The following is a 12919-nucleotide window of genomic DNA, read 5'->3' on the forward strand; positions in this document are numbered from 1 at the left end:
ATCCCAGAAAAATAATAATAGCATGTAACAGCATAACACAGGTAGCCTACTTTTTGGTGAAAAAAATTAGATAAAGTAAAAACGTAATTATAGCTTTCTATGTTAAACAAACGAACAACTGTAACTGCTTTTAACTTTATAAACCATGTTCTGTTTCGTGAAGTTCGTATATATCCGGGTTATAAAAGCACTCAAGACCTCAAAACACTTCGCACGTGTGGGAGCTTTAACATCTCTATGGTTTCCGCCACGCTCGATTGAACATAATCAGCTGTTGTTCTTTTATGACGTCACTTTAGATACTTGTTGACATCGCGAAAGCGAAGAAACCGCTATAACCCCCCAAGGACATTGTGTTGACTTTCTAATTTGTTTGTTATTATTAATACTTGCAAGACAACAGCTACGGTTGAAGCAAATGTGCCTAAATTCACAATTATTAGAGGTTCGTAAAAGCACTGTTGTTTTAAATAACGTAAATTTCGTTTTTCTCTTTTGGAGTACTGTAGCGAAGATTAAATTAATAAAAACAAGGAAGAGAAAAGTATTAGCAGCAAATCGACACTTTGTTGAAATACGATTAAATATATATTCTTTGTGAAACTTATTTAAACGTTTCAATTCAGGCACAATACAAGAATTGGTACTACATGCGTGCGGGCTTGTGTTGCGCCGACGCCGGAAGTTATCAGACGAAGGAATTGTTTTGTTTATATTAGGAGTGGCAAAAAAAACTGCTGAAGAATGAACAACGAGCGCGGTAAGTGTGTTTGCTGATCGGCAGATTTTGTTTGCTCCGTAACAGTGTGTGTGGTATAGGGGTGAATATGAAACTAAGTAAATAAGTTGCACAATAAGGTTTTATGTTAAAAAGTTTGCAGATTTTATTAAATTCATTGCATGTTTTGTTTGCTTTTTGTGCTTTTTCTGTCTGTATAATTGTAATCATAATTTGTGTATATATATATTTACTGATTTTATATTTTACTTTATTGCTGCATTTCTTTATCCAACAATTCATAATTTTGTTTTAAAGTAATTTAATTGAGTGTCCAAAATTCAACATTAATTACAATTAGTGAATTACGGTTCAAAACAATTACTAGAAAGTTCACGAAATGTAATCTGAGTTCAGATTTCAGACTTTACACTCCCACATTGCGCAAACATATTGCACAAAGTAGTGGATTAAGCAAATGATTTACGTCATAAAGACCACGCAGTAGATGCGTTAAGCTGCTGAAATCTTTGCTGGATAAGATTTCCAAGCACGGCTATTGATTTCCCTCCTTTGTATGGCTGGCATACAAGTTATTTGCGTAACCTCTTTATTTCTAATTTAGGAATATTTGGGAAGTCGTAAAGTGAGTATAACGTGGTGTTGGGCAACTGTTAACACGTGGTGTATAGTCAGCAATGTGTGGCTCAGGGTTTCGTAATCATTGATAAAATTATGAAAGATATATGATTATTAGGTAACAAAGGAATATTTAACACATCTTATACTGCATAGTGTTTAGCAGTCTTAGAGAAGTCAGTTGTCAATTTTCCAAGAAAATGGAAGAAAGTTTATAACTTTACAAAAACTACTTTAAGAATCTTAAACAGTTCTAATACAAGTGGATTTTTTATACACGTTTAGACAGAATTTTTAAATTTGTGCTGTTGCCACCTGGGGTTATCAGGCATAAAAGAATATTCGTAATTTCTCAGATCTAATGTTTGGTCTGCCATGCATTGACATTATCAGCGTAAACTTCGATTTTTAATAATTTTTTTTCTCAGATCCAGATTTTTTAGAGAGTCGTAACTTGCTGGCTTCTGATTCGCCGAACAGCTCAACCAATCCCGTCAGCAACCAGGAATCCATAGAAATGCCACAACCCGTCGATAGGTGATTTCTATTTAAAGTTTTTGAATTAATATTTTCGTCATTGATTAGTATATCTATTAATAATCATGTAAGTCTATTTAAAAGTATCTACACATATAACATCTATTTTATAAAATTGTTTATATATGGTATATTTTATGGTAAGCAACTGTTGTAACTGTATATACTAGGGCTGTGGAAAAGTTAGCGGTTAACCAAACCTATTCTGTTAACCGCTAATGGAAAGTTCAAATCCTTAACTGAATTATGAAGTCATAACGCATACACGTATATCAATATCTGTCTTATTTACACGAAAGGCGCGTGTCCGCGTTCGTTGACCGGTGCTTCGCGATAAGACAGAGTGCGCAGCAACGCTGTGGTTTTGATCGTGCCATACATGGCGATTACGTCAACAATCTCGATTGTTAATATGGCAGGGCAACTAGTGTGTAACATTAGCATGATAAACAACTTCAATGTTTTCAAAACAACTTCAATGTTTTCCTCAACCAAGCCGCATGTTTATTACGAAATAGCAGGCATTCACATGTGGGTTTATTGCATCACAATAGTGATTGTTTAGCCTGTCAATAAATTACGACTTAATAGCAATTCACACGTTGATAATTTGCGTCATAATTGCAATTCACACATTCATTATTTAGCCTGCCGATGCTTTAAATCAGGTTTCAATACGAATAAGAAAGCATTACTTTGACGTAAAGAACGTTTGCGCGTGTATTGCAAGCATAGTCTATACGTACATCAAAAAGTTGGCCTTAAATTCACAAAAGCGATAAACAAGACGCTTTTATTGGGAATACAAAACTTAACGGTTAAGCGAAAAATGGGAAAATGCACAGCCATAAGCAAAAAATGGGAAAATGTACAGCCATAGCATATATAATATGTAAATTTAGGTCAGCGTAAGCGTACATAAGGTCTTTAAATGTATTGCAATATGTAACTCTTGTTATAAAAGAAAGAATATAATTTATTTTAAACATAGCATCATTATCAAAAGTTACATTGGTGGTAACGTAAAAGTAGGCAAGAGCTGTATGATAAAGAATACCGTGTTATAACAGCTATCATTGCCCGCTATGCCAAGATAAAATAAGTTACATTTTAATGGGTTGTATAAATTGTCAGCCATATACAGAAAGAAGTAATCACCCACAAAGTAACATACGTTGTAACTTGTAAACAGGCACAAAGTGAATAAAACAGAAAACCCACAAACAACTTCTAAAATTGCACCACTGTAATTCGATCTTATAAAGTGTGGAGTTAAAGTTTTTTCTTTTCTAAGTGCCTCTCATATATAACTTGATAAAAGTTTGGTAACAATTGCTTTTCACAACAATCCAGAATAACTCCTTTGTTCAACCTTTTGTTTTGAAAATAAAGTTCCATATTCTTGTGTTTCCAGATTAAATGCGGTTTATTTCTTCTTTTATATGATTGGTCTGGGAACACTGCTTCCATGGAATTTCTTCATCACAGCCAACGAGGTGAATTTATGTTTGGGATAAAGTTTCACCACTAATAGCATTGTATGGTTGTGCAATTATGAACATATAGTAGGATAGGGGAAAATGGGACACTTTCTATTCTATTTTCTCGTCCCATTTGGTAGTAAACAAAAAACATTCAAAGAATTATAACGGGACTCCCATAGACCGTTGTTAATTCATTAAAACTTGACCAGAATGTTTGCATATTATGTGCTAAAGGTGTCTTCCCCCACCCTACTATATGTTCAAATTGATGGAATTTATAAACACACTGGCGGGTTGGTGGCATGGTAGGAATGTTACAACCAGACGTAGATAAGCAATCTTGGTGTTTGGCAAATCTGGCTTAAACCCCATGTCCTCCCATATAGAGTTGCTAAAGTTATTTGCCACAAGTTATCGAGGATAATCCACTCCTTACTAAGGAATCCTTAATACATACTCACATAATACAACTTTTGTTTCTTTATTTATGGAAGCGAAGATTAAAAATTATACACAAGAATAAAAATGGAGATCCAAATGATAGTCGTTTAACATGCAGTCTTTAAAAATCCCTAAACCTTCATTAGAGTATAAAAGTCACAATATGTTTATTTATCTTCAGTATTGGATGTTTAAACTTCAAGACAAGAACAGCACAAACTCCACTTCTATTCCACAAAACTTTACATCTGGCAACACTACAGCTTCACCACCTGGAAGCACTGCTGATTACAACAGTCTACAACTCCTGTTTCAAAACGCGCTCGCACTTTGCGCCATGCTACCCAATGTTGTCTTCCAACTTCTTAACACAGTACTTCAACAAAGGTATGAATGTGATGTCATAGTTACTGTTCTTACTGTTAGGGTTGTCACCTTTTTCCCTGCTATTAGCATTTGTGTAATGTTACAGAGATATATGGTAATAAATACAAGGTATATTAACACATATTTGTGGTATTATAGCATATGCATAATGTTAGCGACTAGCGGTGTTCACCCTGCTGCTAGGTGTTATGCAAGCGAACAAACCAAAGTATATCTTATTGCATATTTTCTATTAAAGTAACATTAGTGGCATCTGCTTGATGTTAGTAAGGCCTAACTAAGGTTACATGTCACTGAGTGAATCCAACTTTTAAAACAAATGCAGCATTGGATCTTTGTACCAGAGTTTTATATTAAATCTGTTTGTATGAAACAGAACACCCGTGTTATAACCACTGTGGTCGCCCGCCACTCATTACATACATGTGCTCAAACTGCACAAATAGTTAAATAATTATTACAAGATCTTATGGAACCCACACAGTATAAAGTTGTTATAAGTTTATCTACATTGTACATGAAACCAAATATGGTAGTAACGTTTTTCACATCATCATATTCCAATGAATATGAATGACATCATTGTGTGGTTGTAGTGGTTTTATGATGTAACAATTAATCAATTATATATCAGATTATTATTCTAGTTTATTACCTATGATGTCATAATGTGTACTTTGATTTCAGAATAAGCGAAAAGACACGGATGGTCACTTCACTGCTTATAATGAACTTGTGTTTCGTGGTCACTGTTGTGTTTGTTAAGGTAACTTTTATAGCTTTTATGAGGTTATAAAACTTTACCACATTCAACATAAGCCAATCCTGAACCTGTATAACGAGAGCCCATCTTATCTGTGATACGGATGACATAAACAATTATGTTTATTTGCTTTCAGAACGAACATAACAGCCCATGTATTATATATTTATGAAACAAACAAAACTCAAATAAAGATGGTTTTTAAATGTTTGAAAATGAAGACAATTGTGTCATAGAAATCAAATGAACTTATTTTCTCTTTGAAACTTACCAGAAAATACTTTTTCACCTAATTTATATGATCTCTATGTTTCATACGATTAATTCCCTCACAATAATCGTTAAATTGTTGAACAGATTGACACAAGTTCGTGGCAACAATTATTCTTTGGCCTCACAATGCTGATTGTTGTCATCGTGAACTGTTGTTCCGCCATCTGTCAATCATCTGTGTTCGGTATGGCTGCTTCGTTACCACCAAGATATACACAGGCTGTTATGGCTGGCCAGGTAAGGGCAGTTTCAATGTATATGATGGTGTCTGGGTGTAGATATCAATTGGGCCAAATATACTTATATCTTAACTCTCGTTACTTTCATATATGTCACACTGAATACATAGACATACATTTCTTGCATTAGGCTCTTTATTATGGGATGAATTTAAACAATCACGGTAAGGTATTTATACATATTTGGGTAACAAACCTACATCCCAGGTCTCAGTTGTTTGTGTCTTATCCATATAGAATGGAATCTCTGTTGTTAAGTGTCTATAAACTACACCAGTGGGTTATAGATGGTAGCACCCTGGGTGTTGGGGTAATGGCCTACATCCCAGGTCTCAGGTAAGTCTCACTGAAGACCCCACCCTTATAGAATGGAATCTCTATTATTGAATGTTTATAAACTGCCTCAGTGGAGTCTAGATGGTAGCACCCTGGGTGTTGGGGTAATGGACCTACATCCCAGGTCTCAGGTGTGCCTCACTAAAGACCCCACCCTTATAGAATGGAATCTCTATTATTGAGTGTCTATAAACTGCCTCAGTGGGGTCTAGATGGTAGCACCCTGGGTGTTGGGGTAATGGACCTACATCCCAGGTCTCAGGTGTAAAAACCTCACGATGTTCAATATATCAACCCATCTTACCATCCTTGTATTACAGGGCATGGGAGGAGTATTTGCTGCTCTTGCAATGATTGCTACTTTATCTTGTAAGTTGCTGTTTTTATTTTGTAAAAAGTACCAAAAATATTGACCTGTTTGAACAAAACATCTATTAAATTAGAAATGGAAAGTAGTGATACATAAAACAGTATTAATAACATTATCTTCCAGCCATGCTTTTGTTTGACACTTAGGCTTAAGTAAAATGTTTTTTTAAGACTATCGTTTTGCTGCTAATTTCCTATTTTTGTTGTTTTGATTAATCTGATTTTTGAAGAGATAAAGAACCTTCTTATTTACAATAAATACAAGTATTGAAACATAGACATCATATTCCACAGTCAGTACAGGACCCACCAGCAGCGCGTTCGCTTTTTTCCTCACAGCTGTCATTGTGTTGTCACTGACGTTGCTTTGTTACATCATACTTGCAAAGAATGTGAGTTAATAATAATCATAACCTGCTTTGTAACTTAAATGAATTCCACAAATTTGATTTTGATTTAGTCCTCATAGAGTTGAACGATTCTTGTGTAATGAAATACAGTAAGGATCTTGTGCTATGAAAATGTAACAGTCCATAATTTGGTTGGACTTGAAATTGTCTGTTACGTTTTTGTAGCACCAGATCCTAACTTGCTTTATATTAGAAATAACTCTTCTGTTAAAAAAATGTTTTCCTGTTTTATTTAGTTTTACATGTTCAGTATGTTGTGTTATGTCTTGCTGTATGGCAGATGAAACAATGGTTAGAATTAACGTGTTTTTTCGTAAGAGCTATGTTTAATATTATGTGCTGCATGATATTGGTAACATCGCATTGAAATATAAACGCCTCAATATTTTATAGAAATTTTATCGTTACCACCGAGGAAAAACATTTAGAAGAAATTCTACAAAAAGTAAGAATTGTAAAGTTTGTGGATTTGTTTTATACCTGACTTGCAGTTTATATGATATCTATGTATTACAACTTGCTATATTAGGTCATGTATAATATCTATGTCTATACGCGGACGTTTCAGTTTATATGATGTCTACTTTTCAATGTATAGGGTGTCTATGTTTTTATGAGATGTCCATGTTTCACCAGATCGAAGCCAGAAAGCGCTTGTGATCAACGAGAACAAACCCGACCACACGAGGGCGAATGTGTGTGTGGAATCCGACGAAGATAAACCTTTGTCTCACAATGGAACAACTGTGAAGGTATGTGATGTCATAATGGGTGTTTGTGATGTGATCAAACATAGAATAAGGGAGCATGTTATGTGACTTTATTGAGTTAACGTTTTATAAAACTACCTGTTCAAAATACTGAAGTGTTGGTCAAAATAATTTCCCGGGTAGGTTCCAGGTCAATGCTCTCTATGGGGCCTGTGATGTTGGCTAGAGTTGCAATTACTTTTGCAAAGTTAGAGTTCCAATATTTTGTATTGTTTTACAACAGAGTTAGCATTCAAAATTAAATATTTAATTTAACGTCCACAGCCAGTCCCGCCCATGTGGATTATCTTCAAGAAGATTTGGTTACATTGCTTCTGTGTTTTCTTCACATTCTTCGTCACCCTGGCTTGCTTCCCTGCTATAACTGTTAACATTAAGTCAATGTCAACGGGACATCTCTGGAATGGTGGGTTGTCATTGGTTGGTTTGAATTCAACCAAGGCTGTGATTGGTTGGTTTGAATTCAACTAAGGCTGTGACTGGTCGGTTTGAATTTACTTTTTGAATAAATAAAACCTCCAATTGAAATTTAAATTTTGAGAGATTTTTAAATCTCCTTAAACGTTCTCCAAAAACAAGTTAAAATCAAACATTACAGTCCATTGCCCATATATGTATTAATGTATATATATATATGTATACACTTATTCTATTTTTTATTCTTATTTAACTTCTGACATAACTGAACATGGTTTAGTTATTGAACCGATACATTTAAAAATAAAGACAACTATGTCATGTTAATACATGGACTGTATTATTTATATTTAACTGACAACGAATTCCATGTTTTATGATTAAACCCATGTTAAACAAAGTAGAGATAAATATAGGAAATGTTATGTGACATATGACTTCAGTTACAAGACCACGCATGTTAAACTACACGACCACATCTAAATAACTAACTTATATCAATATTGTTGGTTCCAGATGTTTATTTCACTCCAGTTTGTTGTTTCTTGATGTTCAACTTGACCGATTGGCTTGGGAGGTCAATTGCTGGATATATTCACATTGTAAGTAACAAGGGGGTTTATATTATATTTATATTTCACTTGTTGTTAATTTTTAGAACTTTTTTGAGTAGCCTATAGTACTGGTAAGACTGATATAATTATTAACCAAGCTGTATACTACTTGTGTATTATATTGTATATAACTACTACCTACCATGAGTATTCATTACATATCATATATAAAGTTATACAAACCATTAGTTGTTGAGGTTAAAAATAATTTTCCTGCTTAAAATGATGTCTTTCTAGTACAATATAGTTTGAGAACCACAGGTTTAGATTTATTACATAAAACGATGATGTTTAAAACTCATCCTTAATTAGAGAGCTGGTATGAATATGACTTTACTGTATTAATTAAAGTTTTTTTTTAACTTTATGTTTTCATTTGATTATTTTTAAATAAAACGCTTTTTTTCACAGCCATCTGAAAAGAGCAGAATAGCACTTCTTATTTCTGTTCTCATAAGAGGGGTTTTCCCAGCATTATTTGCATTATGTAACATGCAACCAAGAAATGCTCCCGTCATTTTTACCAACGACGCGTATTATATTGTTTTTATGGTTTTATTTGGTCTTTCCAACGGACACCTGAGCACATTATGCATGCAGTATGGGCCTAAGTAAGTGGAGTGTTTGTAATCTAACATTTATAGACACCGAGTGCTACTAAATAGGTGACAAACAAAATAAATCTAACTAATGGTGTAACTAAAGATATATAAATTGATTCAGATACCAGCATCACCAGTCTCTTGTTTAAACGGAGCAATTTTAATATTTATTGATAATTTGTATAACCATCTGTCAAAAATACAAAACTGAAGTGTTGGTCAAATACAAAAACCCTATATAAACACCGGTGAAAAGTGGTGCAACCAATTCAAGGTTATACCCAACCTTATAAATAAACCAACATTTTATAGATTGGTCACCTCGGAAAATGCAGGCACCGCTGGTTCAATGTTAGCTTTCTCACTTTGCCTCGGTTTGGCGTCGGGTGCTGGCTTTTCATTTGTTCTTAAGATGATTATAACATAATCAATATTGTGATGTCATAAGTGGTGTAGTACTTCAAAATCGTACTCTGTTATGCAATAGTCAGCAATAGTCACTGAAATTACTTTTAGAAACCTCAAATTTAACTCAAAATTTTACAACTACTGCTTTACTATTGAAAAACTAAAACCTCGCATGTGCTGATCACTTTTAGCTGCTCCGCTTAAGTTACAAACTGTTCCAAACTCGTTGTACTGACATTGTAACTTGTATATTTTGTGTATATTTTAAAAGAGCAAGTTTTTCACTGTTAAACTGCTTTTACCAGACTGCTTTTAATAAGATTCTAAGAGTGAATGATGCATCGTTTTAATGTTTACCGTTTTAATACTTATTTGCTACAAGTATTATTGCTTGACCATAAAGAGCTATTGGTGTATGTTTGTATATTGTAACAAATGTTGTTTATTTTGTGTTGAATTTGTATGCTTTAATTGTTCCCTTTAACATGAAATGTACACTTGTAATAGTCATCCCGTTTTAATTTTTTTTTGTTTTTCCAAGAATAAAATCTAGATTATAACGTAACAGTAATGATAACTGGGCAACAATTGAAACAAGAAAATATATGATATCTGTGAAGTAAAAACAAGAGAGCGATTGGTTATGAATCTTCAACTGCCATCACAGAAACATAATCTTTAAAAAGGACGACCCCCCTGTCAGGATCCACGGCTGCCGATAGAAATTCATCGAGTTCTTCTTGCGTAAAAGGTTCCCCCTCCTCCACCATGTACTTGGTGAGTTCCTCCTGAGATAAAAATCCTTTCCTCTCGGTATCAAGGACCTCGAATGCTTTGAGAAGTTGGTCCTCGGGTGCTGGTTTGTATCTATGTAAGAGGGTGGTTGGTTTAGTGGTGGGTGTAGTAACATGAATGCAATATTGTAGTCTAAGGTTACATATTTGTTAACTTGTAACTGGCACCAGGTGTATTAAACAGAACACCTGTGTTACATAACAACTGTCGTTTTCCCCTTTCGTAGATAAATAGGTTACATACATGATAATTCGTAAGCAGGCATGTATCAAACAGAACCCCTGTATTATAACTATTGTTGTTGCCATGCGAGGATGAATAAGTTTCAATCAATCAATATATTTCAGTTGCAGTGCAAGCATCTAACCAGTAGCAGTGGCTTTATTGGAGCATTGCAACAACGTGATGTATTGAATATAATGAGGGATTCATTCGATTCAAATGTTTTAGTTTAAAGGTGGGGAAAGATTCAACATGAAATACCATCTTTCTAACACTCCAGATTTATTTTAACTTTCTACTTTGTTCTAAATAACTAAATCTTCACACCATACAAATAAAATCATTTGTTCCTAATAATGCCTTTAAATAAATGAATGTAACTTACTTTATCCTGGCGTGGCCTGAAAATGACAGTCTTTTTTACATGGGTTTAACACCTTGTGCCACCTTACGAGTTACGATGTATGTTACTTTGTGGGTGATTATTTTTTTTTGAATTTTTTTTTTATGTATGGCTGATAATTTGGGCAACCCATTAGTGACCACTGAGTTGGAGCAATTGCCGTTAAGTGTCTTGCCCAAGGACACATACACCCACTATACCACAGCGCCGTGCCGGTAATGGACCAAAGTAATAAACCCTCAAATTCTTTCCAATCATAGATACCTTCGTTCCATCAGTATATGCGTCATCATTGGAAGAAATTTATCAAACCTGATGTAACCTGTTGGTTCTTCTTCCTCTATTTCAGCCAACATGTCATGCAGTTCACCTTGTAGCGAATATAATGTAAGTTTCTATGTTATAATATATATTGGGTTCTTTAGATTAAAAATATTAATTATATTATACCAATATTGTCGGCTGTACGACAAGATCAGAGCTTAAAACAACAAAACCAAACGGTAGTGAAATACACCTGTGTTATGACCTCTTTAACCGTGTCCTGGAGAAAAAATAACCTTTATATTATATTTGAACAAACAGCTTACTCCTGTGCCACATTAGAAAGTTTGTTTTTTTGGCCGGCATTTTGTCCTAAATATTAAGTGCGAATTGGCATTACCTTTTATAGTTTAATACAGCAGTATTGATTACAAATGACCTATGAGCAAACTTCCCTATGTTACAGCAATTTATAATATAAGGATAGGAAATTCATTTTACCTATGTTATACCGACTGTCGTTGCCCACCCTGCCAGGATAGTAAAATACATCTATTAGGACTAATGTATATGTTTACCTTCCGATGGACAACAGCCCAATGACCTCACAATGGTTCCTATCTCTCTTACATCAACTGTTTTATTCGACTCATGATCAAAAATATCAAACGAGTCGGTTATTTTCTTCTCAATTTCTGCCAGCATCGACTCTGGTGAAGAAATTAAATGACTTAGATATTTAAAGACAACTGAATCTTGTGCTAGATCAAATTAAAATTACTTTTTTTAAGCTAGTGTGCTAGGTATTATAATTTACGATGACTTCCCTGGCATATTGTTTAAGGTGCTTGTTGTAAGAAAGCAAGGAATTCCTAAATATCATTGAATGTATAAGTGTTGGGTGGAAGAGGTTTTTAAATTTTTAAACAAATTTGAATATATAGGCCAACTGTGTCAATGTATACCTTACTGTGTATAAGGCCTTACCGTACAATAGACTTTACAACACAACACGTCAACTTGTAAGATAAACTGCAAACCAAATACTTTTAGTTTATGTTCCCGCTGAGAAATGGTAAAATTACCATTTGCAGCATATTGAACATACCTTTAAATTATTAATTATCAAAAATAGAAGTCAAAAACCATCTTAATATGATTTTGAACGATCAATTAGGTCATTACCTGCAGATTCTTTTTCTTCGCCCATTTTAAATTCTTTCTCGTAAAAAAACACAAACAGTTATAAAATCGAACCGATTTTCAAACCTTACTAATATTAAAACTTTAAGGTTTTATTACAATTTAATAGTTTGAGCAATTGTAATAAATTTAAAAAATTCAAAACAAACTTGTTCGTAGCTTCGGGGAATCACCGGTTGGTTGTTATAGCAACCCTCATTGAAATCTTATAAAATGAAATAATCGTCTCGTTATTTTAACAAAATTAACTCGCATGTTTCTCAATTTCAAAATTAACACTAATTTAAGGAAACCAATTAAACATTAAGTAATTGACAAACATTGCCGCCAAACTACTTCGGTGATCAAACTACCGAAACTACTTCACACACCTTTATGTAAGCTTACGATAAAATGATTTCAACTTGTTACAGGCTCTGCTAACTTTGAAGCAGTTACAGCAGAGTCGTATAAACACCGATATTTTTAAGGGTATGGGTTACAGCAACTGTTATAACAAGAAATTCGTATATAACCGTATAAAAATGTTCATATACGAGCTGTGGTCAAAATACTTCGTACGCGCTCTGTTGCGAACCACCATGGTAAGCGACCTAGCTAATGGAGGTGTCAGGAATTTTGGACT

At 34.1% G+C, this 12919-nt stretch overlaps 2 protein-coding genes across 2 annotated transcripts; one reads left to right on the forward strand and one right to left on the reverse strand.

Moving 5' to 3' along the window:
- The first annotated feature begins 279 nt into the window (after positions 1–279).
- LOC149729252 (equilibrative nucleoside transporter 1-like) lies at positions 280–9972 on the forward strand. Its single transcript, XM_089886349.1, has 15 exons — positions 280–445; positions 627–760; positions 1786–1894; positions 3309–3390; positions 4001–4206; positions 4894–4972; positions 5327–5479; positions 6138–6186; positions 6481–6578; positions 6990–7041; positions 7233–7348; positions 7631–7772; positions 8300–8385; positions 8809–9008; positions 9312–9972. The coding sequence occupies exons 2-15, from the start codon at positions 745–747 to the stop codon at positions 9424–9426; spliced, it is 1503 nt and encodes a 500-aa protein (XP_089742475.1). The 5' UTR covers positions 280–445; positions 627–744; the 3' UTR covers positions 9427–9972.
- A 76-nt stretch (positions 9973–10048) lies between these two features.
- Positions 10049–12483, reverse strand: LOC149729253 (dynein regulatory complex protein 8-like). The gene is made up of 4 exons (XM_089886359.1): positions 12277–12483; positions 11670–11801; positions 11092–11197; positions 10049–10274 (listed from the first exon to the last, which is right to left on the reverse strand). The coding sequence occupies exons 1-4, from the start codon at positions 12299–12301 to the stop codon at positions 10049–10051; spliced, it is 489 nt and encodes a 162-aa protein (XP_089742485.1). The 5' UTR covers positions 12302–12483.
- Between the last annotated feature and the right edge of the window lie 436 nt (positions 12484–12919).

This window comes from Ciona robusta, chromosome 10 (genome assembly GCF_009617815.1).
Source record: "Ciona robusta chromosome 10, ASM961781v2".
NCBI classification, from domain to species: Eukaryota; Metazoa; Chordata; class Ascidiacea; order Phlebobranchia; family Cionidae; genus Ciona; species Ciona robusta.